Source organism: Pyrus communis, chromosome 12 (genome assembly GCF_963583255.1).
Source record: "Pyrus communis chromosome 12, drPyrComm1.1, whole genome shotgun sequence".
Taxonomy (NCBI): Eukaryota; Viridiplantae; Streptophyta; class Magnoliopsida; order Rosales; family Rosaceae; genus Pyrus; species Pyrus communis.
The window spans coordinates 24,459,139-24,475,123 of record NC_084814.1 but is presented as its reverse complement, the minus strand read 5'-3'; the positions used below and the strand labels follow the sequence as shown (position 1 = coordinate 24,475,123).

General features: G+C 37.5%; 1 protein-coding gene across 2 annotated transcripts; it reads right to left on the bottom strand.

Moving 5' to 3' along the window:
* Positions 1-1,225: 1,225 nt before the first annotated feature.
* Positions 1,226-7,592, bottom strand: LOC137710792 (uncharacterized). Of its 2 annotated transcripts, XR_011065009.1 has the most exons (23): positions 7,468-7,592; positions 7,230-7,337; positions 7,033-7,109; positions 6,871-6,948; positions 6,625-6,756; positions 6,439-6,489; positions 6,220-6,360; positions 5,985-6,107; positions 5,756-5,833; positions 5,439-5,531; positions 5,245-5,367; positions 5,012-5,095; positions 4,538-4,636; positions 4,210-4,398; positions 3,474-3,549; positions 3,234-3,337; positions 2,891-3,150; positions 2,717-2,803; positions 2,409-2,642; positions 2,229-2,307; positions 2,060-2,123; positions 1,553-1,885; positions 1,226-1,515 (listed from the first exon to the last, which is right to left on the bottom strand). XR_011065009.1 is itself a non-coding variant. In XM_068449919.1 (22 exons), exons 2-22 carry the CDS (start codon positions 7,312-7,314, stop codon positions 1,767-1,769), a joined length of 2,376 nt encoding a protein of 791 aa, XP_068306020.1. In that variant the 5' UTR covers positions 7,315-7,337; positions 7,468-7,592; the 3' UTR covers positions 1,226-1,766. The 2 variants fall into 2 exon arrangements, 1 of the variants encoding a protein (XP_068306020.1); XM_068449919.1 differs by having other exon boundaries at positions 1,226-1,885.
* Between the last annotated feature and the right edge of the window lie 8,393 nt (positions 7,593-15,985).

Sequence of the window (15,985 nt, the reverse complement as noted above, 5' to 3'; positions counted from 1 at the left end):
TACTATTACTATTTCGTAAACTAAACACTGAATATTTCTTAAAGTGAACACAATAGACTCTATATATTAAACCAAGTAATAGTACTATCACTATTTCGTAAACTAAGCACTGATTATTTTTCAAACCAAACACTAGTATTATCACTGTTTCGTAAACTAGTACTGTCACTATTTCGTAAACTAAGCACTGACTATTTCTTGAACAAAAAGCTAACTATTTCGTAAACTAAACACTGACCATTTCTTAAAATCAAACACTAGCACTATCACTATTTTTTAAACTATTTCTTTACAAATTACTGTCATGTATTGTTGTCAGCAATATATTTTTTTCTCTCAAATTTCTCTCTCTTTTTAAAATTTTTTGGAGTTTGTTGATGTCAGTTTGAAAGGATTTGGTTGGCTCTATCCTCACAATCTCTCTTCCTTACACACTCCCTCTCTTCCTTCCCAATGAAATATTTAAAAAGTAATTTGGGTGCTGCTTTTACACCGTTGATTTTCTGTTGAAAATTATACTTTTCTTTTCTTTCTTTCAGTACGTAAACAGATTTCTCTCTCTCCCTCTCTAAAAGAAAAAAGAGTCATTGAAGCTTCACTTTCACGTTTTCCTTCCCAATGAAATGTTTTAAAAATAATTTATTTCATCCATCCATTCCATCTCATCATTCATTGTACTACTCCCACTACGTATTTTGCAGTGCACATTAGTCTTCTTATCAGTTCTATCTGCTCACAGTTACAACAAAGGCTTGATTTGATATTTGAATTGGTTGGCGTGTGCTTACGCGCGGTTGGGTTGGATTATTTTTTATTTTTTATTTTTTGTCCTTATCATTAAATAAAGTTTGTATATGGCTTTTGGTTAAAATTCAAAATTTTGAAGCTCTTTTGGTTAGTTTTCCTTAATTTATAATACATAATTGTCTTGAAATGCCGTCCTTAGTATAAGAGTGGTAACATTACACCATACTTTCATGCGACAAGATGTTATTGCTGCAATATTTTAAGTCAATCTTACGGCAAAAGATTAGAATGTAAGGCAATGCGTAATTGGCTTTGAAATACATTTTTAGCTAAATCATTGTGTTGAATTGAGAAATCTCGTTGTTCAGCAGTCTTCACTGGTGCACGAGCGTAAATCTACACTGATGACAACTGCCAATTAAGTGTCATGCACAAGTCCTTCTAGCTCAAGCTTGTGGATGTACTTTGTCGTTGATGGTGAGAGTAACCGATCTTCTCTAAACTTTCTATTACGAAAAAAAGACTTGGGAGACATCTCGAAGATGTGAACAAATAGCAGAACCCCGACAACAACAATAATAAAAAAGCTTTATCCGACTAAATAGAGTCAACTATATAAACCCAAGAACACCATCAACCTAAAAGGGCACACTGGTATAACTTGGAAATTTAGAATGGAGAATCAATACAACACTAAAACAAATCTCTGTTCTCCTAAAGTGTCCAAAGAAAAAAAGCAGCAGTGATTTTACAACTACGTCCTCGACACTCGACTTCGGGTGTCCGAGCAGGCAAAACTGGAAACCGCGACTTCGGGTGTCCGAGCAGGCAAAACTGGAAACCGGAATCAACAATCTGAACCAGAGCTTCATTCCCATATACAAGACGCGTGACTTTCTTCTGCGCTTGGAAGCCGTCTCTGAAGAAAGAGTTTCACGCGTCCGAGACGCCATCTTATCAAGCATCAAGAATCGGGAAGCACTCTAAGGATGAGTGTCTCGCGCCCGCACACAATCGTTTCAAGCATCGAGAATTGGGAAGCGGTGTTCCGGCCACTTGGGATACGCACGCTTGTACAAACTCATGCATACGGTCTCACTCTGCTGGAGGACCCCGTTGAAGATGCATTTCAATGCCCCTGAAACAAAATCATATGGAAAGAAAAAAAGGCACTTAATAGCTACCTAAATGCAACAACAAAGCACGATCTGTTTCAAACTATTTGGGTATGTCGGAGATTTCAGTGACTTGAAAAATCGATATAGCGGGAAGGGGTGAAAGAAAAAGAGAACAGATTGCTCTGTAATCTTACCGTGTGTACCAAGAGGCTCCTTGATGCGACCACGACGACCACATTTTGTCCATACTTCAACAGGCTGCCACCACCAAGGACATTAAAAACATACCGTAATGATTCTAGTGAATTTTCTCGACACAATACAAAACAAATTTAAAAATTAAAAGATTATCTGCTATCTCACCTTGAACCATTTAACGTCCTCTGGGTTATGGAACATGTATCTTACAGAAGCTTTCAGTTTTGATACTCGTTGAGGGTAACTGCATCAAATATGTTTGTGGTTTAATAAATCAAAACTTTCAAGGGAAAACATCTGTTCTACAAAAGGTCGCCACCCCCAACAGTAAAGAATGAATCGTACCCGGTTAAAGTAATCTTCTTTAGTATAATTCTGTCAGGGTCAATGCATTTCAGTGCACCAACAGCAGCTACTGTAGGTGGAGCGGCCACCCCTTCAGAACTCTTCAAAGCTATCAAAGGAAGTGGAGGAAAAGAGATTGGGGCATAAATTGAAGCCATGGAAAAACGTCCTGGATGTAGAAACCTCTCCATTTTATGCTTGTTCGAGTTCATGTTGTCAGTTGAATATATTGGCCTGCAAGTGACGAGCAAAAGCATCAATCACTAAAATTCAGTAAGTATATAAGTTGATGGCATCAGAGATACTACCTGGCAATGAATTGGCGAAAGCCAACATGAAATATTAATTCGTCCTTGGATTTGACAGGAGCATTGTACGTGTCGTGCTTCTTTATGCTGCAAAACATAGATCGCCAACAATCATGAGAAAACCTCCCCTTCAGAAGACCACAGAACTGCAAATTTTTCTCAACTAGAAGATACCTGAAATGAAGTACAGACATCTTGGACTCATGCTGCAAAAGACCACATGCTACAACAGGAATTGTCTTCGCATGCATACATAATTTAGAAGCAACACTAGTTGGCACTTCTGTGATATACAGCCTTGCATATGAGCCCGCTGTGGCACAGTCATCACTGTTTTCTTGGTCCATTCCTAAAGCTTTAGCAAGAACATTTTTCTGTGTTCTGTTAAAATTATCGAATGCAAAGATTCTGGCATACTCTGCAGGCAAAGACTCCTGAAGTTCATCAAAGACATACGTCAGTTTGACAATTGATACAAATAGAGTGAACGACTATTACACAAGTACAAGAATATTACTTTGGGATCCCACGAAGAGGTCCTGAAGGACTTCAGTCCCCTATACTTTGCAAAACGTTTTCTTGCTGGACTATCTAATGGTGTATCCACTTCATCCGGAAATTCTGAAACACATAAAATAACCATTATAAGCCAACTAGGTAATGCAGCACTAAACATTGACATAAAGGTGCTACAGATATAGTTTTTATAACATAAATCATGTAGCGACAGATAGAATATAGCTAAAAAGACAAGTACCCTCATCATCAGCGTGTGCTTGCTTTATTTTTCGAATCTCATTCTCCAACTGTTCCTTGGTCAAGTTTTCACCTTCCTGTAAAACAAAGAATAAAAATTTAAGTCTTATAATATACAGAACTTGAACAAACAAAATAAACTTCTTAATGACAGCACATAAATATTAGCAATCTGACTAGTACCAGTACAGTGACAATTGAATTCTTACAGACAAATACACATTGGGTCCTTTTCCTTTTTGAAAAATTCCCATAAACCTTAAATGCTCACAGATGAATTCTTTACATATTAATGAAAGTGCTGCAAATAGATAGAGAAAAAACCAATGACGCAGAAAACTCATGAGCGAAAACCTACTATGCAGCAATCTAATTCAAACCATTAAAGTGAATGGTTTATGCACCTTTTTAAAAACCTATTGTCTGAAGTAATACGTCAGTGGTTCAGCTTACCCTAGAGAAACACTAGGATTCTGACCATTGAGAAGTAATATCTGACCAAAAGCAACCACAATTTACCTTTGCGATCCATGATTAGAGGATGTGGTTGGTATTTTGGTATTCTTAAATCTTAATGTTCCTTACATTTGAAAATGAATAACAACATGATAGTATTCCATGTTAATTGGTGTGTCTTCATGTTAGATCAGAAACACTTTCAATGAGAACAGAGAGACTGACTAATTCTGGTAATACAATAAAGATAACTTGATGCACAAATAACATACGAAGCTCACCATCATCACTGAATCAACATCAGTTTCTCCATCAGAGTCCCTTATTGAAGCTTGATCGTCGCTCTCATCTGAATAATTATTGTCATCTTGACCAGGATAACCACCGTCCCTCTCATCCAATATCATACCATCAGCTTCATCATCAGTACTTGACTCCTCTTCATCTGTATCATCCACAATCCAAGCAGCCTGCAAGAACCGAAATCATGTCTCTGGTATACCACTAAAAGTTTGTCTGAAACCTCTCAACATCAACAAACAAATATGTGACTAACATATAACAAAGAAACATTCAGAATTAAAGGAATTGACAAGAAAAGATGCAGACCTGGTATTCTGAAGTGCCTCGAGGAAGAGCTCTCTTTTTCTTCTTTTTTTGCTTCTGACTTTGTTCAGCCTCAGCCATTTCTGCTTCTGTTGGCCATGTCTGACAAGAAAAGAATTTAGTTTTGAGTGAAGTTGCAACTTGTTCCACAACCAGTCCAATAATTCACCAAACTTCATAATAAAACTAAGAAAATCTGAAAGTATATCACATTAGCCGAGCGAAATAGGAGCATGGGAAAAAGCTGACCGGCATGTCAAAAGCATTCCTCTGAAGTAATTAATGCTCTGGTGCAAAATTTTACTAGCATGACATTCTACTTTTATAGTTCATGCAATTCCACTCAAATCCCCCTATTTTTGTTTTATTCGTTCTTGGATTAGCAATATACAAGCCATATTCTTAATATCAACCCATATTTATGTTAATGGAAATGAGTATGACAAATAATTAATAGAAGAAAGGTAATCTTGTTACCTGTTCACCTGCAAGGGGATCAGGAACATTCTCAACTAGTAAAGCCTCCTGCTTCATAGGATCAGGAACCAAAGAACGAAGGACCTTGAAGAAGAAAAAGAGCACATAATATTTCAAAATTTCAAATGAAAAATACTTCACAAAATAAATTACTCGCATCAAATCTTATTATTAAAAAGGAAATAACTTATTCTATAGACAGTGTACTTATATTCAAATAAAACAGCTAATACCTCTGCATCACCCACTTCATCGGAGTCCATGGCATCTTGCTCTTTTCTTGCATTCAAAGGAAATGGATCCTTGAGAATTTCCATTTTGGACAGCTGGAAATCCCCCGCACCAGAAACATGAACCTAATATAAAAGAAAATAAGACAACTTCCAAATCATGTGACCAAGGACATGTCTTTGGATGGACTAATTACCAGTTGGTTCACTGAGAGACTGTGAGCACGTATATATCCAGTAAGGAGAAGGGTGCACTTTCCCAAATTGGAATCATCTGCTACCATATCAACCTATAAAAATAAAAAAATGTGTTAGCTTATTACACAGATGAAAATAACTTGAATCATCTTTCTTATTTATCAAATTCAACTCTACTTTAAGAATAGTTGTTCTTCTACAAGGCACACATGCCTCGCCAAACTAGAAAAACTTCTCCCCTATAATTTCCTAATAGTTTCCACCTCTACCTAACAAAGAATGACAGCGAAAACTTAGATAGGTTCAAAATGAGCACCTTCTGGGCCATCAGGTAAGCCCGTTGACTTCGCCAGTGAGGAACTGAAAGCCTTTGTTCCTTAAAGAGCCACATGAACTGCAATTATAGTAAGATGACAAAGGAAATCTATGAGAGGCATGATATTACGTATATACAAAACAAAATAACTTCATTAAAATTATAACCCCTCTGAATTTTGTCATAGAAAGCATAAGCCTACGATAAAGAATCTAGAGCCAACAGTTACCTTGTGCAACTCATCCTTTGTATCAGCTGGATAATATTTACAGTCCTCAGGAAATTCAGAAGCGAGACAAGATGTACATATTTTCTTTGAATCATGTCTTCTTTTCATGTCAGCAGGTAGATCCTAAAAGCATGAAGCAAAAAGAAGAATAAATCCTATGTCAAATTGGGCACAAGCTAATTTTCCTATTTTGCGAGTATTTCCAAGAATATATAAAGCAGATAGACAAACATACACGAATTAGCACCACGGTGCTTGGTAAACCAAGGGACCTAAAAACAGAAAGACATTGACTTCCAAACGAGTCAATGTAGTCAGACGTGCTTCCTTCACGTGAAGAGCTCACTGATGCCACAAAAGCGATGAGATCAGCAACCTACAACTCAAAGAACCTTTTTCAGAAGAAACACAAGCAAAAACTTAGGAAGAATACACAAGTGACAGACTTTTTTACCTTGGCCATTTCCATACATGTTGGAAGATCACCATGAGGTGCTTTCAGTACCTAAAAAGATACCATGAATTAGATACTTAAAATTATTCACATCAGTCATGGATGTTAATTACTCGACCAACACAAAACATTTATATGATAGTCATTCGACTAAAAACTTAAAATACAGCAGCAGAGGCAGGGTACCGTCGTTCTCAGCTTGTACTCAGGAGAAGCAACTGTCGGAAATGCGGGTTCATAACCTTGCGGAGATAACAAGGATAAAAGATCCTCAGCAAGTGAATTTAGGTTCACATCAGCAGAAAGCCCGAACAAAACCTGCCATTAGCGGAACTTCAAACGATTACACAGCTGATAAAAACATCCTAATTGCGCATTAGTCCACTCGGAACACTTTTCTCTATCAATGCCAACTGCAAACAAAACACTCACAATGACACGGGGAGGACTTGCTGATCCACTCGAAGCCCTCTTCTCTTTCAAAAGAGCCGCTCGCTTCTGCTCCCGAAGCTACAAAGCATCGAAATTGCAAATTAGACGTTTTGTACGAAAAACCGAAACGACAGAAAGACTGGAAATTTCGAAACCAATTACCATCTTGCTCCGCTGAACGCGAGCCGCCCGAGCTCCCTTGGCAACATTGCGGTCAGTTTTACCGATCCTACTCTTCTCTGAAGCACCAAAAACACTCAACTTATACACAGAGATTGAATTTCATAACCGTTATATCTCAAATTTTCGACGAAAAGGAGGCTGAATAAAAAAGAAGTGCGAGAAAGTAGAGAGAGAACCTGAAGTTTTGTGGAGATTGCGAGATGACTTTGAAGCGAAGCGCGTCTTGTGCTGCTTGTTTACTTGAGCTCGCGAGCCTCCCATCGCAACGCTTGCAGGGAGAAACGCTGCAGGCGGCGGCGAGTGCAATAACGATTAGGAATATACCGAGTAAGCAGCGAGGCTGTGTTGGATACATACATACATACATATATATATAGAAAGAGAGAGAGGAAGCGATGGGTCGAAAAAGCTTACCGTACTCGCCGCCGCAGTCGATAACTCAGTGCGGTGCCGTCAAAACAGAGAGAATGGTTGAGAAGAAGAGAGGGAGAGTAGCAGAGAGGCGGTGTGCGTGTGAAATTTCGGGCTTCAAGTTTTTTAAACGTAGGGTTGGGGAAGCTCAAAACGCTGCGTTTTACTTAATGTAGTCTGCCAAGTCATGGGCTTAGGGAAGTTCTACTTTGGTGATGTAGTTTTTGGAAAGGGATCCTCTCACGATTCCTTCCACCAAATCCTCCCGCATCAACTAATTTGGGTTTGTGAAATTTGATTCAAAGATTAAAATTATTATAATTTTTAAAGTGGATCTATATTTTTAGCTGTTTGATCAAATTTCAAGGATCAGGATTAGTTGATGGGAAGGATTTGATGAAAGAGATCCGAATATGATCTTTTCCGTAATTTTTTTATTACAAGCTAATATTCTATTTTAGTCTATGCTAGGGGGAGAGTCTGAACACAATTAGTTAAAGAGAAAGATTTCAATTATCAGGGTAGCAAGTATTATAGGGTTGCGATTTTGCTACTTCAGTTGTTGAAATTCGAAACTATACTTGAGGAAATGCGTGAGATTGTTTCTCAATAAAACACTGATAATTGTAAGTATTTCTTCGTTTATTATAAAATGTTGTATTCATAATCCAACTGTTTCTTGAAAAAGCATTTGTAATACCCCTTTATGAGCTCAAAATACTTCTAAATGTTTTTTTTTAGATAACTCGTCATTTTATTGTTAAAGAGAGCTCGTCTATATGTTTGGTTTTACACAAACAAGTTAGAATCACTATTTGACTATTAAAACTCATCTTTTAACCCCTACAAAAGCAATTCCAAACAAACGTTAATTTTTTATTTTTCAGCATATTTTCGTGTCAATAATCAAGGACGGATCCACATAGGGACCAGGGAGGTCCCAGGACCCGTTGGCAATCCTAAATCGTTGCTATAAATTTTCCGGGGACCCCTCGTACTCGAGCATGAGGTCTGTGTAGGTTGCAGTGGCTGTCTTCTTCTCGGAGAAGATGACCGCGCACGGAGAAGAAAGAAATAGGGACCCTTCCTGCCTCTCTCCTCCTTGCTTCTGCCATGGTCTCATCCGTCGGTGCCACCCACTTCTCCTCCAACCTTTCTCTGTCGTCTGGCGGGGGGGGGCAGTACATAAGCCCAAACTTTCCCAAATTATTTCAACCATCTTAGTAATTTTTCTTATGGGTGAAATTTCCTTCATAAGGTTAGTAAGATGGATATGATCTGTCATGGGTTGGTGAAATTTGGTGGTGGAGCTACCATGGCTTCGGGAGAATGGGGAGGGAGGCGGTTGGTGGAGGTATGGCAGCTTTGTTCTTAGTGAGAGAGAAGGTGGATGTTTGGAAACTAGTAAAAGAGAAAAATGGTGTGTTTGGTTAGAAAGATAGTGGGAGTTTGGGGAGAGTTTTATTTGACCGGTGTTTTAAATTGGGGTGTGCTATCCACACACCCTCTTAATTTGCGGCCGTCGGATTAACTGAATTAAAGATCAAATGACATAAATAAACAAAGGGTGTGTGAGAAGTAAAAAGGGGTGTGTGAATAGCACATCCCTTTAAATTTAGTGCTTCATATTAGATAATCAATAACTTAGGTACTCCCTAGTAACTTATGAAACCTCGTAATGGATACTTGAATTATGATTTTATAATTTGTAATATTGTTTTGCATATGATTTTTGAATGAAATGTATTATATTTAAATTTTCAATGTTATTTTTGTCTATAATTTTTTTGACCTTTATAATTGAGACCCCCCGAGTTTAAAATCCTGAATCCGCCACTGTCAATAATACATGTAAAAGATTGACATTTTTTATGTGTAAAACACTATACATGCGTAATTTATTAAGAGTAGTGTTATTAAAATACTCCTTTTTAGCTCCTACACAACTTTACTAATTTTTGTCATTGATATTATTCAGTTCATTCGATCTAACAGTAGAAAATTAAGAAAATTATGCATTATATAAAAATGAATATATGCATAGCACCACTTTTTTTTTTTTTTTTTTTTTTTTTTTTTTTTTTTTAATCCAAGCGAATATTAGGAGTTGAACCAGAAACTTCGAGTGCATGGCCGTACTGCGATAGGCTTAATAAACTTTTAACGTTCTGTAGATATAAAAAGGCGGGAGAAACCTGGAAGCAGAGAGTCGTTGACCTGAGCGCACACGCAGAGTCGCAAAGTCGCCGGAAAAGATGCCAAAATGGAGGATTCCGGGCGATCCTTTGCCAAATCTCAACATACAAGGACATGCTAGACCAGGTACACTCTATCTCCTCATCCTCCATTTCCGATCTCATCCAACGCTTCACCTCCCCCAATTTTCCCCCTTTTAGTACAATCGTCATCGATCGAAAAAGAAACTTCTTGCTTGTGAAATTAGGTGAACGAAGAAATCGAGGCGAATATTCAGATTACGCGGGAGATGAGTCAGAGATCGTCAAATGCTCCGATGTCGAACGCGCTCTGGCCGCCAAAGAATCCGACCTCACCAAGACGCTCTACTTCTCGCAATCTGAACTCACCGGACTCCTCACCGTCGCCAGTAAGTTCTCCGATTACCTCACGTGCTTTCCGTTATCGCATCTGCTTAGATTTTCAGAAGGACATTGACAATGGTAACGCTAACGAACTACACGCTCTTATGTTGGAAAAACAGTTCCTTGAAAATGAAATTCGTTTATTAGAAGAGAAGAACAATGGTTTGAAGAACTCAATGCTGGCATTTGTTGAAGGAATTCGCTCGGGCAATAGTCGGAATGTGTACGAGACGCCATAAGGGTCCAATATCTCTCGAAGATATTAATAGTTGCAACTCTGGTACAAATACCTTGCCTTTATTTGCAGAATAATCTCCTTAGTGTGAAATGTGAGCAATTCTCATGTCAATAGTTAGTAGGGTTTAGGGTTTAGGGTTTAGGAAGTTATCTAATCCAATCGTATTACTCTTTTTGTTTAATTTAGTGAGACGTCCAATCCAATCGTATGCACCGAAGTCCTTCATATCATCCTGCCACTAACATTATCATGCACTTTGCCTTAGGTTAAGATGTCAAAAGATAAAGAAAATAGGGATGGAAGTGTAACGGGTTTTTTAGACATAAGTACTCTTGCTCGTTGATAAACGAGATGTGCGAATGTTTTGAACTAAACTTGGATGATGTATTTAACAATGCTGATCAAATACACACTTGAAACTGCAAGTATGTTGTGAAAATTGTGTGATTCTCTTATAAAAATAACTGGTTACGTGGGGCCATGCCAAGTTTTACCATTCATAACCCATGTCAGGATTCAGTTCTTGTATGAAGTATATTTCGACTTGTGAAAAATTCTCACTTCAATTCAGCTTGTTGTAATACAGCAGTAGACTTTCAATTACGCCACTCGTTATAGCATAATAGCTGTTGCCCCTTGAATGGACTGAGATAAAATAGCAGTTCTTTCTAAGTAGCTAATTTAATTTCTGGATAGTAAGGTATTCACTGTAACTATTATAGTCGGATCATAGTGGACCGTTCTAGTAATGCTTCGCTAACTTTGTGGTTTGCTACAAACTGTTGGTATGCAGCTTTACAAGTTGATACACAGCGAGGAAGTCGGGAGAACAAGAAGTTAGTGAAGGATATCGATAATATGAAAACCTCGTCGCCTTCAAGTTTCGACTATAGCGATAGATATGCCAGTGGTAACACTGGTAAGCCTTTTACATGATCTAAATGAGCGACATAATTGATTTGACTGTCATCTTAGATTTCGGAATGGTGATGTGTAAGTCATAGCTAGTGAAGTCCCTCGACAGTCATTTGGATTTTCTTACAAGATTAACAATTTTCACCTCCCCCTGTATAAAAGTATTTGAATATTGAAGTAGTAACGCTTGTCGCGCGTTTGTTTTCCTTAGATCGGAAACCGGCATGCTACTCCGTCTTAGTAAGTATGAAGAATAAGATAAGATGCATCGATGCGTCGTGATCTTTCGTACATGTAACAGTATATACAAATGAACAGATAACCATATGCAATATTTGCTGTGATACCTACATCATCTTCAATCCGTTTTAGCGGCTTACAGTCACTTGGAATTCATAATTTGTAACCCCACGCATCAATTTACAGTTTCGAACCAGGTGCAAGATCGTGGACTGGACAGGAAGTTGAAGGTACGTGTACCCTCTGTTTCTAGCCAAACAAAATGTGCCCTCCGAATCCAATTAAACTGGTAGGCCTAATTTGAACTGCTGAAATCTCCTTTCTTCATGAATAGTTTCTGGCATCATTCTTTTGCAGTCATGCATGCAGCATTTGTTATTTTGAATGTAGTTGGCTTGGATTCTTGTCAAACTAAGATTTTCTCTTCTCACATGTCACTAATTCACCACGTTGTAATCGTTCATTAGACAAGCAGCGCACCTTTAAAACACGTAGAAAACATTTAGTGAACGATAACACCACTGTAACTAAAACTTGGTTGCACAATCGAGGGAATCTCTTGCAAAAAAGTTTTATAATTAAATTTCATCTCCCTTAAAGAATCATATTTTCCTCATCTCTCATCCAATTCACATACTTAAGAAACATTTTCCTCACCTCTCTGATACGTCATAATATTGATATCCCAATCAAATCACACAAAACATATTACGTGTTTGAACTTTTTTATGTGATAGTGAGTTATTCGTTCGAAATACCGCTACACTGATGTGCCCAGTATACGTATCCCAAACCATATAAAACTCCACCATACACTACTATGGCGGTATTCAAATCCAACTAGATGGGGGTCCAGCTTTCATTTATTTATCTAGTTTTTCTCATATCTGGTTGGTAAGCTAGAAAAAGCATAGGGAATTATAAATTGGAAATTGCTCCGAAGCTCTCATATCAAAAACAGAAGTAGAGTCGTAGAGAGGTGATAGCTATAGCCTATTGATATATTTCTTCGACGGAACAAAAATGTGGTTCAAATCAAAACCTCTAAATAAAAGCTTTGAGTTTGTCTTCCATGTCACGGACAGTGACCATGTTCCTCTGGTGAATATCACGTGCGCCCTGGGCCCCGAACGTACCATACAGCTATGTCGTTTTTGTATTCTGATGATATTGGTACTTATTATTGTTGTTGTGGTTCGACTCTTCTGTGTTGTCAATTGTGCTGGCCACACAACTTATAAAGCTCCACCGGTCCTCTGATGATTGGAAAGCAGAAAAGAAAAGAGAAGCTGGGTCCTTTGTCAAATTGCCAAGTAGAGTTTGGTTCACAAATTCATCCATGTTTTAGTTTAGTATGTCAGTAAGTGCTTAAGTTGTCAATTAGGAACTTATAATTGAGGTTAGTTATGGTACTTAACACTAAGTTAGGTCCCCTTAGAACCAAGTAGCTTCTAGTGCGCATGCAAACGTCACTCGTCAAAATAATGACCTGAAAATTTTATGCACTAGTCAAATTATTATATCTGTTATGTGGAATGATTCTTTACATATAAAAAGTGAAGTATCTTTAGTTTGAGATGCTATATTTTCTAATTTCAATTATATCATCGCCAAAGTATCTTTCTTCCTATCTCTTTCATCACTAGAGAGGATGTCTCACTTATTGCACTCAAGATTTTGCCCTCCTTTCGGAGAGAGACTTGCATGGACGATTTTACGTCGTATGACATTCTAATTCAATAATATGTTACAGTGTGTAAGTTTCTCTCCTCATAGCAATGTATTGTTAGACTAAAATGCTACAATAACAACAAAACCCATTTCATATAAATCGCGCTCCAGCATTTTGCAATATCTATTTCTTGCCATCGACACTCTACATATGTATGTATAGGTGATCGTAGTTCCTAGTTGCCCTAGTGCATCCTTCTATTTCTAGGTTGGACACTTGGCATGCCCAGAGATTAGGGCCCCAAGAACCAAAGTGCATGACCATTGACTACTGACCGGTGAGGTAATAGAGCGATTAATCCTCCATTCACTAATCCCTCGATGATCCTTCATGTTTGGTCTCTTTCTGGGGGCCCCTTTTGAGCCTGCTGGCTGGAACCCACACTATCTTCTTCTCCCTATAAGAAACCACCCTCCTCCCTCCTCCTTAATTCTCATGCAACTCCAACCGTATATTCAAAAATAGTCCACACAGAGGAGTGAAAATATTGAAAGAAGCAGGGAACTAGTTCAAATAGTTGTGCGGAAAATAGAGAGATGGAGATGAAGAGTGGTAATCCTGTTGAAGCCTCGAAAAGAAGGTTTTCGGGTAAAAGATTTTGCGGGTTTCTTAAAGAAGGAAGAGGAAGGTTCTACGTTTTCAGAAGATGTATTGTTATGCTTCTTTGTTGGCATGATTAGGAATTTAGGATAAAGTGCTTCGTGTATTAATCGAGCTATTCGCCTCCAAAAATCGCTTCTTTTTTTTTTTTTTTTTTTTTTTTTTTTCCTTTCATTTTTCAACGTCAATATTAGGTATTATGTGTTTAGTAATTAACTATTTGAGGGAAGGTCTTGGAGCAATGGAAATGTTGCTTCTTTGTGATCTAAAGGTCACGGGTTTAAGTTGTAAAAACAACATCTATTGCAAAGCAAGTGTAAGACTACATACAAAAGACATTATCCTTCTAATCTTCGTAAAACGGATAATCATGTTGACTTGGGATCGCTCTTTATATGTGTAGTAATGAGTCGCTCTGTATGTGTGTAGTAATGAACTATCTGTACTAACTTTTATTTTCTCTGCTGATATGAACTCGTAGTTATGGGTGATTTTGTTATACTATTTATGTTTTGCATCATCAATTGAACTAACTCGATACAGTCAATGCTGCATTTCATCCCTGTGGAATATCATCCATGCCATATAAACTTAGTACGTTAAAGGTTTTTCAGTTTACGAAATAATTTATTTTAAACTACATGTAAGTCATTAGCCTTGTGCATGTATTGTCGGGACACCACCATGCACTCGTGCATGCGACCTTGTTTCGGTCAAAAAACGGCCAGTAAAGATTGTGACAGTTCATCTTCCGATCAGGACACGAGGTTCATATTTGATCTATGTGGGTCTGGTCACACGCTGGGAGGGCCTCTCAATCTGGAGAAGGACGTACCTACACCTCGATACGCCACTGTAATGTCATTGGTAGCATTTAGCCATTTATACATTGTACTGCATGATTGGTCCCGACGCCATATTGGAGGGGCAACGGTGTAGGCAAATCTCTTTCCTTAATATATACTAACATGTAGGCACACACAAAGTGTGTGGGAAATTTTTTTTATTTTTGTTTTTGAAATAGAAGGAGAGAATAAGAGAGTGATAGAGAATGTGGGAGTGTGAAGTTTTTATTTTATTTATTTATTATTATTAATTTTTAATTAAATATATGTTATGATTACATGTAGATGAGGTTTTGAAAAAAAAAAAGCAAAATTTGGTTGTGTGAAATTACATGCATGCCCCGTATTTCTTATTCATGTTTTGTTTTAATTAGAGGATTAAACTAATAAGTTCATAGAATTTTAGTTGACAATGAATACTTTATTAATTAGTAAAGATATATATATAGAGAGAGAGAGAGAGAGAGAGAGAGAGAGAGAGAGAGAGAGAGAGAGAGAGAGAGAGAGAGAGAGAAACGTACTTGCATTTAAAGGTGTGGCCATCGGATAGATTCCGAAACTTTAAAACTCAACCACAATGCCTAGAAATAGAGTTCGAAATTAGGGTGGCCAACTCAATAGGCTTGGGTTGTAATTCTTCACACTCAATTGTCACCCAAGAAAAAAGGCAAACCGACACATCCAAACCATTGTTAGGCGGTTTGGGTTGGGCTGGTTCTATGGATTAGCATTAATTGGTTTCTTTTTATTTCTAATACGAGTTTGAGTGACAAATAGATCAATATTTACGTTAATTAACCTAAATCATGTGAACTTAATGTTGTAGAATTACTACATGTTACTTAATATATAAATTTCACTATTCAAATAAAGTATTAATAATTTAAAAGTTACTAAATTTATATATCGATTCAATATACATGTATATTTAACAATTACAATTATTCGGGTGTGTCAATTTCAATCGGGTTAATAATATTTCAACCTAACCACAGGTAGGTGGCTCAGTGGTTGGAGACAAATTCAGACTTCTATTTCACACGGTATGTTTTTAGGTTCGATTTTTAGTGTAGGTGAATAGCATAATGATGACCAGAGGTAGGCTGAAATATATATGTGAGTCTTCCTGACCCCTAACTCACCTATAAAATGAGTGGTCCTATTTATCCAAAAATAAGTTTCTAATATTTAGAACTCAACCCAACTCAACTAATATTGGTTAGATTGGTCGGTAGACCCACTTAAACGCCCACCCGACCACAGACCATGGACTAGGGCATATAATGAAAAAACAAAACTTTTTCTGAGAAATATAATTGAAAACAACAAACTATAAGGGTATAATTGCAAC

What these genes read in the sequence shown, in the direction of transcription:
- LOC137710792 (XM_068449919.1), bottom strand. Translation starts at nt 7,314, where the DNA reads ATGGGAGGCTCGCGAGCTCAAGTAAACAAGCAGCACAAGACGCGCTTC. An exon ending in CAAAGGATGAGTTGCACAAG is followed by an intron (nt 5,834 to 5,984) that starts GTAACTGTTGGC and finishes CTATAATTGCAG; the next exon opens with TTCATGTGGCTCTTTAAGGA. An exon ending in CCTCTTCGTGGGATCCCAAA is followed by an intron (nt 3,151 to 3,233) that starts GTAATATTCTTG and finishes GATGAACTTCAG; the next exon opens with GAGTCTTTGCCTGCAGAGTA.